Source organism: Trachinotus anak, unplaced genomic scaffold (genome assembly GCF_046630095.1).
Source record: "Trachinotus anak isolate AG129_WGS33_773 ecotype Australia unplaced genomic scaffold, CSIRO_AGI_Tana_v1 ptg000025l, whole genome shotgun sequence".
Taxonomy (NCBI): Eukaryota; Metazoa; Chordata; class Actinopteri; order Carangiformes; family Carangidae; genus Trachinotus; species Trachinotus anak.
The window spans coordinates 6,137,757-6,156,429 of record NW_027273876.1 but is presented as its reverse complement, the minus strand read 5'-3'; the positions used below and the strand labels follow the sequence as shown (position 1 = coordinate 6,156,429).

The following is an 18,673-nucleotide window of genomic DNA, read 5'->3' as shown; positions in this document are numbered from 1 at the left end:
AGTTATACTCACTGAACCATGGCCAGATTTAACCGCTGGGGGTCACAGGGCAAAAATGCGCCCCCAGGGTCCCCAATTAAACTCCTTGTTCTCCACACTCTGGCTGTGCAACATGTTGTTTTTGCATGCTGGAATACCACCTGGCCCCAGACTCACTGTGACGATTAATTAACAGCAGTTCAGCAACATGCAGCACATAAATCTTAAGGCCTTTATCAGATAGTGTTAGTTTATTGTAAAACAAAGAAAACCATTGACACACAATACACCTGGTACTTTCAGGTGCTATGGAGGTCCCAATGTCCTCAGATGGGGGTGGGGGGGGCTGTTTCATTTGCAGGATTTTTTTTACAGGCCGGAAGAGGTAAGAGTAGGTTAACGAATACTTTTCAAGAAAGGGAAACAAAGTGAGAGAAAAGTAATAAATATATCGATTATTTTGTGTAACAGAAGTATATATGGGGAATTCATCTTCATCCAAATCTTAATCTTACTTGTTGAACAATAGTTATTTTCCATTTCGCGACGACTCTTTGTGCTGGGGTTCTTCCTGCGAGAGCGGAAGTAACAGGAGGTAATTCTCTTGTTTTGTTTTTACTCCCTGTGGGAGTACAGCGCATGCGTGTGGTTTCCACGCCCATTATTTAACCATTATTTCCCATTTTGACGATATGTTCCTTTCTTTAAAAAAAAAAATCACAGCTAAGCCTGTTAATAATTAGTTTGGCAGTTTATTTTTGCTAAGTAGGAATGCTAAAAGAGCTCCTTACGTGCGGTATGTAACCAGGAGCAACGCACCAGTACCCGTCATGCACCGCGCGTAAGACTTCAAACACTTATCAAAATCTATCGTTTGGTTTTAAAAACTGCTTATATAACGATTAACGTTTGTGTCGTGTGTGTATATACATCTGATTTACACACAACGTAAACAACTAGCTGCACCGGCGCGGCGACACCGTCCCTGTAGGGTGTGTGTCGGCGGATCACTACCTCCAGGTTTCCCCGGTAGAGTCAGTACACTCATGTTTCTCTTCAGATCGTATAAATCTTTCGCCTTTTACTAAAGATTTCCGTGGAGAGGAACAATATGAGTTCAAACTAATTTTTTGATGCCCTGCCTCGTGCGGGGCTTCCTACTTTGTCAAAGAAAATACAGAAACCCCGCAAACAAATCTGCGTGATACAGGTGAATTAGATGCGTGACGTCTGTGATACGTCACCTGGATAAACAGAGACCATGTGAGATCTGCACCCGGGCTGCACATGTGTTTTCCATTTAGTAAAAAATACAATTAGGATGCAAAAAATAGGAAACACAAATAAGTTAACATACTTTATTTAATATACAACACTGTCCGAATGATCTAGGCACAAAAAGTAAAGTGAAACAGTAACAGTCCATGTGCACAGGTTCACTCAGGCCGTCCCAAGCTTTTTGTCTCAGTGTCTTCTGTCCCTTCATTCAATCCCAGACTGACGCCATGATGCTGAGACCAGGCCTCTGTGGGGGCTCAGACCATCTGCCACTGAGCTGTGGATAGTCCAGTGTGTTTGGACTCATTGTTGTCTTGCAGAATGAATTTGGGGACAGGTCAGATGCATTATGGGATGGTACTGTGTGACGGATAAAGTCTTTTTCACAGTACTGTATATATATGTGTATATTTATATACTATATGCAGCTTTCGTTGTTTTCGACGTATCTAATCCTGGTGCTATATTCAAATAGTTATCAGCAAAAATTTGGGGTCTTTTCATTTATTTTAAAATTAATGTAGAGTTCCCTTTATAAATAACATGATAAATAAGAAAATGCAGTTTCCTTTAAATTGCAGCAGATGGCGCAAAGCTCAGCACAGCCCACATAAGTAATAAGTACATCAATATATATTGTTTCCTTGACATTTACTATAAGATCTTCTTTTATAGTCATAATGATATTATATCAGATTCTATTTTCTACGCATATAATCCTCCTGAAAAATAATGATTAAATATCTACATCAACGTCAACATTGTAGTTAAATTTGCCTTAATTAAATAGATATATATGTATAATAAATCTCTTACATTTTTAGAATTGCTATGTTGTGTAATATGAAAATTAGTCATCTTCTTGCCACTCTTTCCGGTCCACCCTCTGTCTGTGAGATGCCACAAAAAGAATTCATAAATATAAAAAAAAAAAAACACACACTGGGAAGTTTGGTTAAAGTCAGACTTCCCATTTCTCGTGGCTTTAGTGCTGTAATCGCTCAGTGGTTGCCTTTTTTCAGCAGAGACACACACAATCGCACAGAACAGGAAATAAGAGAGAGGCAGGCGAGCAGAGACAATACATGTAGGCAGCAGTCTGAGCTGAGCGGCTGCGGCTCTCTACAAACACAGCAGCTTCAGGTCTGTTTGAGGGACCATCAATTACGGGAAGCCTTTGGAAACACAATCAGGCAAGTAGATAAATTATCGCTCCTCACTGAAGCCTCAGGATGTGAAATTCCAGGATATGATTTTTGTTGTTGTTGTTGTCGTTCTGTTTGTTTTAAAAGTGTATTCACAAGAGCTGTGCTGACTTACACTTCAGTGAATTGATTTTGAACGACCAGCTTCAACAAGATATTGTGTGTTAAACTTAACTTGGAGATGAGTCAGGAAGCTGAGTGGAGTCATTTTTCCCAACTTTGTTCAACTTTTTTTTTATTTTCAGTTTGTTCTTTTCTTTTGCATTTTTTTTTTTTTTTTACAAAATTTTAAATACACATTCAGCCACACCTAAAATGAAATGGAAATGTTCAGATTTAATAATATGGCTACAACAACGGCAACAGCAAAAAGAGAGAGTTGTATCTTTTGCATGTGAAATAGCTGCTGACAACATGACCCTGTAGTTGGATCGTAATAAGTGTGCTTTATGAGACGACAGACAGCTGTAAATACTCTGAATGCCTCATAGATAAAACACAGCCAGATAAGGCAAACTGAGATTGCCAGGTGACGTCGGACTCACGCTGAGTTAAGGTTTGTGCAGGCTTCCTGTTTTGTGGCTAAGCAATTTTCGGTCTGCTGCACTAGTGGTTGGTAAGTTTAGGTTGTAGTTTGCAGCAAATGGAAACAACTTCCTGTCAATTCCTGTGCACAGAAATAGAGTTTTTTTTTAATGTCTGCCACCCTTTAGTTCATATTCCGCTACCAACCTCTCTCATAAATGAGCGTTCTCACAATAAGGTCAACTGTACTGAGCGGGCCTGCCGGGTCGCACTGACCCAGGCTCTGACTGGAAACATTACTTGTTGGAAAATCAGTCAAACAACTGCAAAAGATACAAAAACAGCAACGACACAAACACAGAAAATGATGCAAAGCTGCTACAAATGGACACAAAATGTCTACAAAGACAAGTTGATCCAAGACTACAACAAGAGAGACACAAAATGTTTACAAAGACACAGGATGACACCAAAGAGACACAAAATGACCAATAAAATGTACCCCAAACTACAACAAAGGACACAAAACGACTAGAAAAGACACAGAACAATGACAAAGAGACACAACACAGAGAACACAGAAAACAGAAAATGATGCAAAGCTGCTACAAATGGACACATGTTTGATCGACATAGAGACAATAAACGACTGCAAAGATGCAGGATGACACCGAGATGCAAAATGACAACAATGAGACATAAAGTGTCACCAAATGACTACAAAGAGACACAAATCAACCACAAGTAGACATGAAATGACCCACAAAATGTACCCAAAACTACAACAAAGGGCACTAAACAACTAGAAAATACACAAAAGCAACATAAAAGCTACACTGTCATTTTGTGTCTCTTTCAGTTTGGGGTTCTTGGGTGGTGTTTTCGTGTTGTCTTATAATCTGTCCACACAGACAAACCTTAAAAGGCTAAAGTGTAAAGAGGCAATGTAGTTCTACAGATATGTGGAAGTGTGCGATCCTGACTTCTGACAGTTGTGAGAACTCGTTTGTGAAAGCCACAACACCTTCACGTTTCCTCTATTTGCAGCTCCATGATGCGTGGACGTTAACTCAGGGGCCACCCTGGATCATGGAGCTCGTGTCCGTGCAGTACGCGTTCGAGTACACGGCAAAGGACGGTCACCTCATCTCCATCAAGCCCAACGAGAGCTTCATCCTGGTCGCCAAGACCAACGAGCACTGGTGGCACGTCCGCAGAGACCAGCACACCAGGCCCTTCTACGTCCCTGCCCAGTATGTGAAGGAGCTGCCGCCCCATCCCGGAGACTCTCCCGGTGATAATGAACTGGCTTCAACCGGGTGTGTGACTAACAGTAAGACGGTGGATATTGCAAACGTAACGCCACATAAAGCAACAGCTCAGGACGCTTCAAAAGAGACACGCCGCTTCTCCACTTTTGGTTTCTGTGGGAACCAAACAGATGAGAGGCCTTGCGAGACTCAGAAAGAAGAACAGGCCATCAGCTGCTCTGAGCTCGCCCCGGACGACACAAAGACACACAATCCAGCAGGAAGCTTTTCATCTACCTCAGCACCTCAGAAAACTGATGACCTGCAACTGTATGCGAAGCCTCATCCTGTACCAAAGGCTGGGAACGGACAAGAAAAGCCAAAAAGCTCGCAGCGGGATGATGAGGGAGAACTGCCGCAGATTTCTGTGGACGATGAGGACATGAGCTTCCCTTCACCCCCTCCGTCACCCATATATGACACCATCCCAGAGCTGCGCCTCCCAGAAGTTGACACATTTTCTGAGGTGCTTAGCCCTGTTGCTTCAAATGACGTATCAGCGTCGCAGCAGCAGCAGCAGCAGCAGCAGCAGCAGCAGCAGAGTTTGGCTCAAGCTCCCTCTACAGATGCACTTCCTGTTGAGCAGGTAAGGATAAAATGCAGTTCTACTTACTGTGGTCAGCTTGTACCCATTTAATCATGATGCATTTAAATGCTGCTGTTAGCAATATTTGCCCTCTGGTATTGTGAAATTCTGGAGGAATACTTCTTTAAAGTGGCTCAAACACCACTTCTTGAAATATGTTTTAAATCGGGGCATTACCATCTTATGTGGGTGTGGTTGCCAAATGTGTGCACCACAGTTTCTCCATTTATTTGAATGTATTTTAGCCACTTCTTCCCGGGGTGCGACACCTTCCATATGAATTCCCTGCATGCATTTGAATTGGTTACTAAATGTGCTTCAGTGCATATTTCAACTTCCTGTCTCCCTTCTTTTTTTTTTATCTGAAGTCAATTATTCAAATTCATGCCTAAAAATAAGAAGTAAAAACAACTTCAACAACAACACAAACAAACAGCAACGCCTTTCTCATGCCTGTTCCCCTCAGCGGGATCCATCGCTTTATCCCATTCCTCATTGCTTTGTGTTACGAGGTGTGAATTCCCTCTCTGAACTGTTGTGTTACTGTTTTCATTCATCTTTCTGCATTGCAAGATCAAAATGTGCCACTGTGACTTCACAGCCAGCAGAGGGCGCAGTTTCGTCATGTTAGAGGCTTTGTGCTCCACAGCAGTGGTTCTCAAACTTTTTCATCAATGACCCTTGAACTGACACAAATTAGATCACAGACCATACCAAATATAAATTACGCACATGTTACATGTTTGCATTAGTATTTAAAAGGACATTCCTGCAGTGTTGCACACAGTCACAAGATTGTGTTTATTCAAGGGCTCTCAACTGACTGCACACCTGTAAACACACGCGTCTAATATTTCCCAGTCTGGGTGTCGGTTTACAAGATACATCTAACAGGATAAGACAGAATAAAAACATGTTCTGCTATGTAAAATGATATTGCTGTCTTTCCGATTTTGCTCTATTCTTGGCATTTATACTATAACAGTCTAGTCTTATCTCTTCAGGCCTCTATTTTCTCTCCCACCACTGACACAGGAATGTGTGATGGTGGGCCTTGATTGGATACTACGTCATTTTAAGGGCTCACAAGGCAAACAGGTTTGGCACCGCTGCCTCGCGTTGATGTGTAAAGTGCTGCAGCACAGCAAAAAAAAATCTCTGCCCACCTAAACTTACTGTCACACAGTGTAACGCCTCTGTGATTTTACTTCCCGCTCTCATCTAACTTTCATCTTATTATTTGCATTTATCAATCTGCTGAAGTTCGTGAAGTGTTGGTACAGTTGAAGGATTTATTTAAGCTCTGCATTTAAAATGTAAAAAGTAAAAGTATATAAATATTATCAAATATTAACATGCACATAAAGTGTCACAAATAAAACCACTTCTTTAGACAGCAGAATGACCCCATCAGTGTTATATTGCTTTATCATTTATTATATTTTCAGATGTTAACTTACAGTATTTCAATGTTACTGCACATATTATAGATCATGTATATGTTGAGTAGTTTAATCATTAATAGAATTTTTAAAATAAACTTCTCATTGGTTTTCTGTGTAAAATCTTAACTGAAAATCAACAACTATAGCTAAAGTAATATTTACCTCAGTGCTGCAGTGGAGCATACAGTATTTTAATAAATGTTTATTGTCCACCACTGGTTTTATGGGGGGGGGGTTGCCTCAAGTGACATCATTTGAGTCAGTTCATCAGATTTGATCAGTTTATCAGATTTTGTGCAGCTCCTTTTGGAACCACAAAAAAACCTTCATATAACTTTTTCCTTTGAAGTCCAGCACTGGAGTAAATCTACTAAGCCACTGTCCATCAGTGAGTAAGTTTTGATCAACCATTTGTTTTGATCAGATTTGTACAGATCTCAGATCAGAGTGAATCACTTGTTGATCCTGACACTTTCTGCAGTGAGGGTCCTGACTTGGAATACCTCACTGGTCGGGTTCACAGTATCTGTGCCAGCTCATCAGCATATGAATGGCCGGGTCCCCTTCCAACCATTTCAATAGGCGAAAAGAGGTGTTTCTGAATACCTCAGGAAAAAAAAAAAAAAAGGAAAGGAAAAAAGAAAAAGCAGCTGATTCAATCCCAGTTTTGGTCGGGGGAGGTTTCTGCGGGTGTGGAGCCGCACTGACCCGGCGGTGTGTATGGTATAGCTCACATTATTGACTGATCGACCGTCGCTCCTGGTCCGGTCTGTTCCGGGGGGAGCTGGAGGCTTGAGGGCGGAGGAGCTTGCAGAAAGCCGTGCTCGCTCCAGAACAGGTGACAAACAGGTTGTGTCGGCTGGGCGGCTTCCCTCTGAGGGCAGGAAGGGGTTAATCCTAAAGCTGCCGGCCACTCCCAAACCTCCAGCCGCTGCCACCTGGTTTCCCCAGCACCGGCGACGATCCCGGGAGTCATGAGTCACTTCACCGCGGCGAAGCGATGACGCGCAGGCGAACGGATCTCTCGCCTCCCGGTCTTTTCCTCCTGGATGTAGTTTGTTGAATATAAGCGACAAAAACAACAACAAAAAAAAACTAAAACAAAAAAAAAACTTTTGCTCCAGGTAAGTTGAACGCACCTGTTGCAAGGTTGGAGGAGGAGTGACGTCAGCCAGGAGCCAGTGTGTTGAGGAAATGGGGTTGGATGAGGTTTCTGTTGAGCTTTAAACAGATGTGTGGGGACACCTGGAGCCCTGCACCCGGCCACAGTGTGCGCATCACGGCGCTGACATTACCGGGGAGGCTGGGCGCACCTGCATCTGCTGCTTATAATCTGTGTGTTTCACTTTCTCCTCTGTGGAAGCATGAATGAGACCCCCGCACTTGTCACAGGGCTGCAGACGAGCCAGGACCCCTCAAGTGCATCAATTCTTACCCCACAATGGAGGGCCATCTCCATGGTGATCATGTGAGGGGAAGGGAGAAGAGGGGCTCTGCCTTGACTCCCAACAAGAGGGGCTTTGGAGCTTTTAGTGGCAGCTCTGCCATGCAGTTGGCATGTGTGTGTGTGTGTGTGTGTGTGTGTTCATATGTAATGTGCAGAACTTGCAATTAGCTCAAATGTAGGTCAGTTGATACCAAGGGTCTGTGGAGGCTGTCCTTCTGGTCTCACATGGGTTTGGTAAGTGGATGACAAATCCAGTTGGGATTGAGAGTCTAAAGTTTGGTTAATTCTAACTTTACAACTTGCAGAGAGGAAAACATGAATGCATATTCAGGCCTGTTTTGTTTGATGGTGATATTCTGCCATGTTTATGTGCAGTCTCTTTGTTGCTTGTTGGTGGCACCGGTGTGTCTGCATTCTTTAGAAGAATCTCTCTAAAGGCTCAAGATGAGTATTGAGCATGAAGATATGGACACAGTGGGTCCAATGTCTCATTGATCTCTGGCAAGTACAAGAAAAGTTGAGTCTGTTTTGTCCCCCTCTGCACACCGTAGCCCAGACGGTGATGTTTTGGCCTTTTTAAACTGATTCTTTTCTTAAATCATTTTTGAGAAGGACTGGAGGAATCGTACCTTTGCAGTCAGCTCTACCTACAGTGGTGCAGTAATTCCTGCTGTGCTGTGAAACTGACAAAATCGAATGCCAAGAAACCGCTCCGACAGGTAGTGTGAGTGTGATGTCACACCTCTCTGTACAGCCTGCCTGACAGAGCGTGTGTCGGCCAAGAGCAGGTGCATGTATCTTCAGCTTCCTGATTGCTCCTGGTCGGGATGAGCCTTTATCACCATTCTTTAGTCATATTGTGTAAACTGTTGGGATGTGTTGGGAGTTATTAGTTGTTAGGTTTTTACAAGCAGCCAGTGTGTCACACAGGTTTGTGCATGTTCTTGAACTGTATGTTCTGTATGCACTTCATACGACATGTGACAGTAGTGGCGAGGGTTAGACTGGCCTGGCCTTATCTCATGTGTTACCTTTACATTCAAGTCACAGAGCGAAGCAGCTGAAAAACAAACACCTGGTTATCTCTGAAAAATCCAGTAGATAGTCTGATACCATTTCCAGACTTCCTTTTTTCCCCCTCTTTTTTTGATTTTTACCCAGTGCAACTGGTTTTTCCAATCCAGGTAACCAGAACTGACACGTCCTTGCTCATTTGTAAAACGACACGTAATATATTACCTGCTATTTTGTATGAAAATTGAAACGTTTGGAAAGAAACACTGATATATAACTGAAATAATGATTTAAATTGGTCAAGGAGAAGTTTGTTTAGATTAAGAAGAAGTGAAACTCATTCATGCAAATCAAATTTCTATCTCCAGACACTAAGATGAGTCTTTGAGGTTTCTGGTTAAACCTTCAAAAGAATAAATGGTGTAAAACAATCTTCTTGTTTTTTTTTTTTAAAGATTGCTGGGTGTTCATTTGTCAGAGAATCAGATTCTTACTCTGTAAATCAAATGTATTCGTAACACCAGAGTTAAAACTGGAGCTATAGCAGGCAATTTTAGACACCTTAGATTATTGATCAAAGTGATGTATTGATAATCTGCAGGAGGCCTCAGCAGGTCTTTGTGAAGAGTTGCGTGAGTCATATGAACAGGAATGTCTTTTGTGTTGTTACTATTTGTAAAATATTTCCGTGAGGCTGTAATGGCGTGCTTGATCGCAGTGATCCTACCTTGAATACAAAGGTGTTTTTACAGCATTTAGAAGAAGGTTCCCAGAAAGAGAGTTACTGCTAAAGTCCCGAATGTTTTCCACGGTCAGATTCAGCAGCCTGCTCTCACTCTGTTTGCATGCTCTCTGTTGATATTTACTTGCGCCTGATGCTAAATGTCAAGGTGTCATCTGTGCAAAGGAGTGAGGTTTCCATTTTCACCGGCTCATTTCTAGTTTCCTCTGAGAGGATTGCAGTAACTTGCACTTCAGTGTTTCCCCTCCTACACTGAAAACACTTCACCTACAAAACAAGAGCGGGAGAAATCTGTCATGAACAAGCAATATCTGCAGATGTTGTGCGTTGGCACGCGGACCAGGCCCTGCAGCAGCAAAGATAAGAATGCAATAATGATGGACTCTGCTTTGAGCAGAGTTATCCTGGATTCTGGGCCATGAAGAGTGTGATGTAAGAGGGGGGTGGAGCCATGTTGATTCAATAGCTCAACTGTGTGCTTTGTGGCGTGATTTGGGCCCCAATTTGGAACTCCATTGTTTGATTGGATGAGTGCTAATGTGGTTAAGTAATCAAGCAGATTGCTGCTTCATGCATTGCTGAGGGCAGAGAGTTGTCTGCTCTGCAGCATTTTCATTCCACATCATGCTCGAAAACAATGTTAGAAGTAATTATTTACATCTTCTGGATAAAACAAGTCAAATATAAACAGTTTTGCACTGCAGACAAAACTTAGCTGTCACATGTGAAAGATGTCACTAGAATCAGACTTATATCAGTGCATATCTCTGAAATTTGTCACAGCAGTATTAACATGTCAGGTTTTTTTGAATTGCAAACTACCTTCTGTTTAGGTGCTTAATGGGGAAAAAAAGCAGAATGTTTTGATTGCTCCAGGAAAATAGCAGTTTCCTACAGCCATGACACACACATGCATGGCCGCAGCGGAATAAACAAAACAAAAACCCACCAGCCTCAAACCTAATTTCAGATCAACCCTAACCCAAAAAAAACCATGAGTGAAACAGCCACAAAACGCTCTGCCTGCTGTCTGCAGCAGGCTGGCTAACGTTGTCACCATGTAGAAGGAAGTATTGATTGAACAATTGGACTTCCTGTTTCAGGCCTTTACCCTCGTGGAGTGCAGTTTCAACAACACGACGTCTCATCACAGCTCTCCCATATCACTGTGGGAAATTATTGCTTCCCTCCCCCCCCCCCCCCCATCATTGGCTGAGTGACCTACTGAAGAAGGGTGAATACTGTACATTTTAGAGAAGCTGCTTCACATGGAGGAAAAAAAAACAGTAGTTTTTAGTGGCTTTCATTTTCTGTAACGTGTTTTCTTTTTTTGAGTATATCCCTAAACTGAAAGGCACACGCTCTCCAAGAGCTTTGTTCCCATTGCTATCATTTCCCTTTTTATCATATAGACCCACAGGCAGGAAATAGGTTGAAGTGACCTGCATAGTTTGTGCTGCTCCCTTCATCTAACCCTCCTCTCTGTCTTGTTTTCGTTGTCTCTTTCTGTTTTTGGCTCTTAGCACAAGCAGACAGTTACCCTCTACCCCCCTATCCTGCGCAACGGAATTCATGCACACAAACACAGACACTCACTCACTCACTCTCACGCACACACAGACACGTACACACACACACACACATCTCACCCAGTCCGCACACAGTCCCTTCCTGCTGCTATTGTAACATTGAGTTCACAGTTCTCCTTTCTAACTGGGCTGCAACTGTCACAGCTGCAGCAAGAGGAGGATGTGCGCTGGAGGGTGTGTTTCATGAGTGTGCCGACACCTCTCTCTCTCTCTCTCTCTCTCTCACTCTCTCCCATCACAAGCTGATTGAACGTGGTCTCACCATTTGGGTCGCTCGAGTTCGGTGTCAGTTTGTACGTTTTGGATTTATGGCTCCTCTAAAAAGAATGATTTAAACATGGTGGACATGTACTCCAGGGTTTGGCCAAGTCACCGGGCCAAGCAGGGCTTGACTCTGCCGGTGGTTCCTCAGGTAGGTGATCCCGCTGCCATCGAAGCAGCTTTTATCGCCACATTTCTAAAATTTCAGCCTGTGTGATCAGTGTGTTTTATATGTTTTGGTGAGTGTCTCGCTTCCTGCTTTGCGTAAACATGTCACCCCTGCACTTGTTTCTTCCTGTACTGCGTGAAGTGGAGTGAACAGTGAACTCACAGCTGTTGCTGCCTAGACGTCGGTTTTGTTGTTTTAACTTTTCAGTTTGGATGTTGAAAAACCCTTTTATGGGTTCAGGTCTGAATTTGAGAGTTTCGTTTGTTGTCGATGAGGATTTCAGTCTCTTACTGCGCACATGAGCAGGTCTTTATATCAAAACAACCACACTAGAGAAGTAGAGCTATGATGTATAACATCATATGGCTTTACAGGATGCAGCTGCTTCAAAGAACAAGAGTGACTGAACATTTTAAAATAATGCTTTTCATCCTGAAATAAACAAAATGTCGCTTTTCTCCCTAAATATTGCGTTTTTAAGCAAAACAGGAAGATACAGCAGCCATGTCTTGGGGCATGAAACAGACGGTGTTCACCCACTCACTGTAAAGATACTAACAAGGGCATAGGTGATAGAAGATGTATTCAGATCCTCCACTACATTAGTTTGGAAATACTCTTTTACAGGTAAAAGTACTATGTCAGAATCCTAACTAACTAACTAACAGAAGAATTATCAGCAAAATCTACTGAAAAAATCCTGCAGAAAAATTGTTTCTTTGATGTATTATTATAATTGACATCATTAGATTCTTACTGATGCATTTACTTTCAGTGGTTTCCAGCCTAGTGTTGATGGGATAAATCTGAGAGGTGGTAACATGATCGCTGAGGTAGGAACGAAGAGAAAAAAATGTTTTTCTGGTGAAACTGCAAGCGACTCACATTGTATTGTGTTTTTTTTCCTTGGGGTCACAAGCCAAAAAGTTTAGGAACTGGGTTAATCTTTGACAATGCATTGTGGTTTATAGGATCATCATGTTTCATATGTAAAGTCTTGACAAGTAACAGCTGTCAGATAAATGTAGTCGAGCAAAAACTATGACATTTCCTTCTGAAAAGAAGTGGAGTATAACGTGTGATGGACAGGTCTGCAGCTACGACCTTGGTTGCCATGGCTACTGCCATTGGGGACTGGGCGAGCTGGACTGTCTATCATCGCTATCCCAGAGACAGACATGAACTATAGTTTATAGGCCTAACTTGTAAGTGACCTATGGAAACAATGCGTGATAGTCTGTAAAAAAATTCCTTCACATAAAATGACGCACAAATTATACTGAAGTACAGTACTTGAGGAAATGTACTTCAGATATTTGCATGTGAGTACTCACTGATAATCCCTTCAAAGTGATGACAATCTGTCACACCATAGCCTCTCAGTGTTTGTTGATCTGTTTATACAGTCGGTGCAAGTTTTCCTTTCATCGCAGGCGGCTGAGTTTGGGTGGTTTGCTCCAAAGGATGGGGGCATTCCAGCGGAGCTATTTCAGATATCAATGAAGCAACTCTTTCATTTCCTCTGTGTCTATTCCTGTGTCTCGTAGTGTGTGTGTGTGTGTTGTTTGGAATCAATCTTGTTTCAGGGTCAGTTGTCTGGCTGTCCGATTGATTGCCTCATGGTTATATTGAGATCAATAATGAAGCAAAGTCAGCAAAGTGATAACATTGAACAGACAGATAAAAAAAAAAAAACACAAAGTCCAATTGAAAATGTGGAAATGCTCTCCTCACCTTGCCGTAGTTGAGGTTTTATTCATGTTAACTACTTTTATCGTCATCTGTTGAGCTCCTCGGCCTGTTGGTGGTGGTGGAAAAAGTATTCAGATTCTTTATTTGAGGAAGAGCAGCAATACAACAATGTAAATCTCCATTGCAAGTGAAAGCCCTGCATTCTCAAGCTCTATATTATAGTATTGCTATATGGTAAGTAGCATTTTACTGTTATAGGTGGGGCAAATGTTGACCACTCTGTGTATTGCAGGTTTCAATGTTAAATGAAGACATTTCAATTTATAATTTTTTCCTAAAAACATATTTTACAAGTGAAAGAATAATGTATTTTAATCAATTGATGAAAAACTGCTCCAGAGAGGAAACAGCAAAGAAAAAGGCAGGTTGCTGCACCATAAGCATGAAAAATTTGTTTTAGGAGCAGAGAATCGAACCATGGTCCTTCTTATTAGTGAACAACCTGCTGTCCCTCCTGAGCTGCAACCACCCCAATAAGAAACAACTGTCAACTAAATGCAGCACAATAAAAAAGTAACGTAATTACAACGTAACTGCAAGTAGCATATAATTTATATATATATATATATATATATATATATATATATATATATATATATATATATAGTAGATACAAATTCGGAGCATACACTGGCTTCCCTGACATGTCTCTCTCTTAAACCTCTGCACATTGATCACAGCGATAAGCAGATACAGCACAGCCATCACGCAGGTCTCAGGCCTTGATAAATATAGACCATGTGGCTAGCTGCGAGACAAGACACAGTTAAAGTGAGGTCTGAAAAAGACAGCAGCCTCTCTTTGTATTTCTGCCACCATGACGGCGTCGAGGCTCTCCGGGCCAACAGATCCCGGGGCTCTCACGGTGAGGAACAGTTGCCTCGGCGAAACCCAGGTGAGAGGAGGGAGACTGAAAGATGGCAGTGTTTTTAATTTGGCAGGGGTCATCTCAAGTGTAGCTGTTGCATCACAGTGTCGGGAGCGCTGGGGACAGACAACAGAGACAGCCTTTCATCGCACGCCCGTGTTTCACTCTCATTGGCGTTCTTCAAGCAAATTAGTTGTGATGATGGGGTGTATTTGCATGTCATGTTCCTGCCATGCGGCGAGTGGAATCGTGTGGAGCTCTGTCCATAAAAGCGGCGTCACGTGGAGGTTTCACCAGCTTCATTCTGATAGACACTGAAAATGTAGTTTGTGTTGGAGCATAAGAGAGTTTTCATTGATGATGCCTGAGCGTAGTTTGTGGTACGATGCTGTTATTGACACATCGTAGTTTGGAAGGCATCACCTACACAGACAAACTTTGACACAGCTTTGACACGATGAGAGCATTAAACTCTAGTGTGTGGGTTTTTTTTGTGCACTAAAAATGAGGCTAGGATTAGGTAATGATGATTATTGTGGGAGCAACATTTCTGTGGTTTGTGTCTTTTCTTTTTCAGCTGTAGGCTACTTCCTGAGCACTGTAAGATGCAGAAGGCAGACTTATAGTTATATTAAGAGCAGTGGGCTGGAGGCTGGTACTTGACACTGTTTGACGTAGCACTGATCTTGTGAAATATTGTTTCCAAGTACTTGAAAGTGACAAGATGGACATTTGAAAGCTTGGTTTAGCTTTATAAAAGCACACACACACACACACACAAAGTTTCTGTGTTAGCTGTTTTTCTTGCTCTGTAAAAGCACCTGACTTTCTTCATCTGCTTTTTTTGGCCTTTCCGCAGGTGGAGAATGAAAGTCTCAGGTCAGCTGTGTACGTCAATGTAGCACAGCTTCGCCAAAGCATCTCTGAGTCTCCCCCCTCAGCCCCTTCGTCCTACTCTCCTTCCTACCTTGAACCAGAGGGATGGGAGGTGCACACTGACCAGGAAAGTGGACAGGAGTATTACTACCACCCTGCCACGGGGCGCACCACCTGGGACAATCCCTTTCTAGACTCCCCCACAGACCCCGAGCCTCTCCTTGCAGAGGAGCCTCGCTCCCCCTCACCTCCTCAGTCGCCTGCCCTCTCTCTGTCCACCGCCTCCCCCCCTGCGTGGACCTCAGACTGGGAGCAGTTAGTGGATGAGACCAGCGGTCGCCCCTACTTCTACAACCCAATGTCTGGGGAGACGTCCTGGGAGCCTCCAGAGCCGCTGAGCCCGTATCCCCCTCTGATGGAGCCTATGAGCGTGCACAGGTTTCACGAGGACGGGCCGGTAAGGACAGCCTGGCTGCTCCACTTAGCCTCCCTGTGTCTCCTGTTTTAGCTTCACCCAGGGGAAAGCTGTAAATACAGTCTGCTTTTAATGGAATTAAATCCTCCTGCACCTCTATAGCAGACCGGACTCATTTTCATTAGGAAATCTAACCGCACCAGTGCAGAATGTCCCCAGTAGTCCCCAGTAGTGTCACTAACTTTAAAAGAAACGAGACATCTGTCCTCATTTTAGATTAACTTAAGAAAGATTAGTGGAAATGTTGCGCTTTGCATCCATTATTCATCCATTATTCCAATTATTTCACACATATACTGTTTCATTCTGCAACACAAGCAACAAGTGACCTCTTTCTCCCCCATAATGACTTTTTTTTTTTTAGCTTGAGCATTTATGAGCCCAGACAGAATAATACTTTGAGGCCATGGAAATGGTGCGACTTATTTATCAAAGTCATGGCAAAGTCCTTGAGCTCTCTATCGGGGCCACTGAAGGAATTTATTCAACTGACTTTATTCAGTGAGATGAAGAGACGTTTTTTTCAGCGTCTCTGTTGATTATTTCAGTTGTTCCCAATCTGAAGGTCAGGACTCCCCAGGGATGATTAAAGATATAGTTCAACATTTTTTTTTATACGCTTTTTCGTTTCCTCGCCCAGAGTTACAGCTGTAAAATCACAAATTGTAACTTTTACCTGTTCAGTTTTGTACAGATGAAACCATTTTATTATATGTTAATTGTTTTTATACATATATTTATTTTCCAGTTTGTGTGTGTGTGTTTTAATGTGCTTTTCCACCATGTTTAAATCCCCAGCCTCCTCTACCTGAGGAGGACTATCCCTCGGAGGATTACCCAGCTGCTGATCTACCAGAGGCCCACGAGGAGCTCCTCGCCGCGGGACCTCCCACCTTCCCTAAGGAGTACACCCTCAGCCACGTGAGCCGGACCATCATCCCCAGGGCCAACCTGGACCGCAGCACCCCAGCTGGTTGGAACCTCACTGTGGAACCCAACGGGACCTGGGTGTTCACCAGCGAACACTCTCCAGATCAGGTACGTAAAAGGACGTGGGGGGTTATGGAATCAAAGTCAACAGTTGAAAGTGTCTTCATTTACGCTTTATGAAGTGCTTTACTTTCTGAAGTTACTCATTGACTGCTGCTGTATGTTCCAAACAGACAGCGGCATTAAGAGATCGCAACATGGTTACCGTGAAGTTTGATTGCAGAAGTATTTTTAGCTATCACTCAAAGGTCATCTGTGATTGTTTTGATGTCTGACAGAAGCAAAGACCGAGGCGTTCTGTTTAGTCTCCAGGCCAGGGTGTGCTTGAAACTAATTAGTTCGTACGAGGCGTCGTCTGTTCCCATTCAAAGGGAAATTTACAGCCTGTCTGAACGGTCACGCTCAAAACACCTGCTGTCATTCACACAACAGTGCCCGACTGACAGATGTCAACCTCATGGTGACACTGCAGGATCATCTAAGTCATTGGGATTCATCAACTGGGGACCATGAATGTCTGTACAAAATGTCATGGCCAATCCAGTTGTTTTGAAAGTGGTGGATCAACTGACGTATCAGCAGACCACCACTGCTGTCCACACAGCCATGCTGCTGGGGGGGCTAAAAAAGAGAACAAGAGAAAATAGCTCATATCTTGCAGGCTTTCTTATCTCATCATTTATGGTCAGAGGGAGTTTGAGCGACAAGGACTTTCTTTGAAGTGTACTATGACTTTACAGTGTAGACCGATTTAAAACGGTCTAAAAGTACCAGTTAAATAAGATGATGCAAGAAGTACTGCACAACTCTTCCTCTAAACCATGTACCTCATTCTCTTAACCGTACTGTGTCATCACTGTGGGACGTCTCTTCTGTATAGGAGAGGAGCTTTTCATGTTATGAGTCATAGTTGACTTAAGTCATTTTGCAGTAAAAATAGTTTAATTTTCATTGAACCGTTTTTAACTAAGAAACTCATGTTATGCAACAGTGGATCAAGTCTGTGGATGATCGAGGGCAGACCTACTACTACCTGAGAGACGGCTCCAAGTCTCAGTGGAACCTACCCGAGGTAAAGCTCCTTCTTCTGTGGTTATAAAACTACAATGGATCAGAGTTGGGATTTTTTTAAATCTTTTTTTGCTGAATTTATGATTTGCAGAGACAAATTTTAATTCAGATTGTGATTATTGATCACATTCTTGGTTTGGGGTCAAACAAAAACAGTTTGGACTTTGTTCATGATATAAAGTAAATAACAATATGTATCATTCAGACAAGTATGCATACGTCTACCAACTTGCTGGTGTTCCCTTCTTAGAGGTGTGTACAGGTAGGCCGATTCCTTTCAGCCTGTATACAGCCCAAACAACCTTACCAATAAAGGTAGGGCAGCCTGTGTGTAGCCTGAGAGGTGAGGCTCAGGACAAAAGCACATGAAGCTTATTGCTTTGAGCCCCTCTCTTATCTGGACTTGGAAGGCTGGACGGTAAGAAAACAACGCTGAATGTGATTTAAGTGAGAAAATCAAACTGAAACAGTGAAAGTGAGGGGGACATAAATAAGATTTTGAAAAGCCCACCCACACCCTAGTGAGAATTGTGCTTTGCATTCTGGACACAAATTCAACCGAATCACCTTTGTCTGGTTTAAAGTAAAACAGATTTGTTTGCATTTGTATTTAAACTAAACTAAAGTGTGTTTTGGTCCCTCCAGGCCCCTGTAGGTCCAGGTCAGTCCAGGGTGGAGAATGGTGTTGAGGCTGAAAACGTGTCAGTCATTAAAAACTGGAGACACACCATGGGACCCGCTCAGCTCAGCGCAGCCCAGGATGATGGGGTACACACACACACACACACACACACACACACACACACACACTCTCAGACCTGCATCTACATGTACATGTTGTATCACACATTCAGGGTGTGTCAGCCAGCTTAAACAGAAAGTCAGGCAGAAGTAGTGGGGGTGAGTCCCTGCTTAACATGGGACACTCCTAGGTTTTTAACCCTTATTTAGCAAGGCAAATCAGCTGCAACACACTCTTATTTACAGTAACAGCTCGACAGAGTGGCGGAGGGAGGAACAGGAAGAGCTGCATTAGTGCACAAACACCTGGGGGGGTTGCTGGATACAAATAAGGGCTTGTACTTGCTCCT

At 42.9% G+C, this 18,673-nt stretch overlaps 1 protein-coding gene and 1 non-coding gene across 4 annotated transcripts in view; both read left to right on the top strand.

Moving 5' to 3' along the window:
- The first annotated feature begins 849 nt into the window (after window positions 1-849).
- The window catches only part of vps25 (vacuolar protein sorting 25 homolog), a 45,198-nt gene continuing 27,374 nt past the window's right edge, over window positions 850-18,673 (top strand). The window contains exons 1-6 of one of the 3 annotated variants that reach the window (XM_071463144.1): window positions 850-2,450; window positions 4,035-4,883; window positions 15,030-15,503; window positions 16,320-16,559; window positions 17,503-17,583; window positions 18,228-18,350. In XM_071463144.1, the coding sequence (XP_071319245.1) occupies window positions 4,077-4,883; window positions 15,030-15,503; window positions 16,320-16,559; window positions 17,503-17,583; window positions 18,228-18,350 (1,725 nt within the window). In that variant the 5' untranslated portion in view covers window positions 850-2,450; window positions 4,035-4,076. Of the gene's footprint in view, window positions 2,451-4,034; window positions 4,884-6,973; window positions 7,453-11,267; window positions 11,533-15,029; window positions 15,504-16,319; window positions 16,560-17,502; window positions 17,584-18,227; window positions 18,351-18,673 lie in introns of those variants that run through there. The other 2 variants (XM_071463146.1, XM_071463145.1) reach the window with 2 other exon arrangements.
- On the top strand, window positions 1,020-1,134 carry LOC139609340 (U5 spliceosomal RNA). The gene has a single exon (XR_011685208.1). It is a non-coding gene; the product is annotated as a U5 spliceosomal RNA (small nuclear RNA).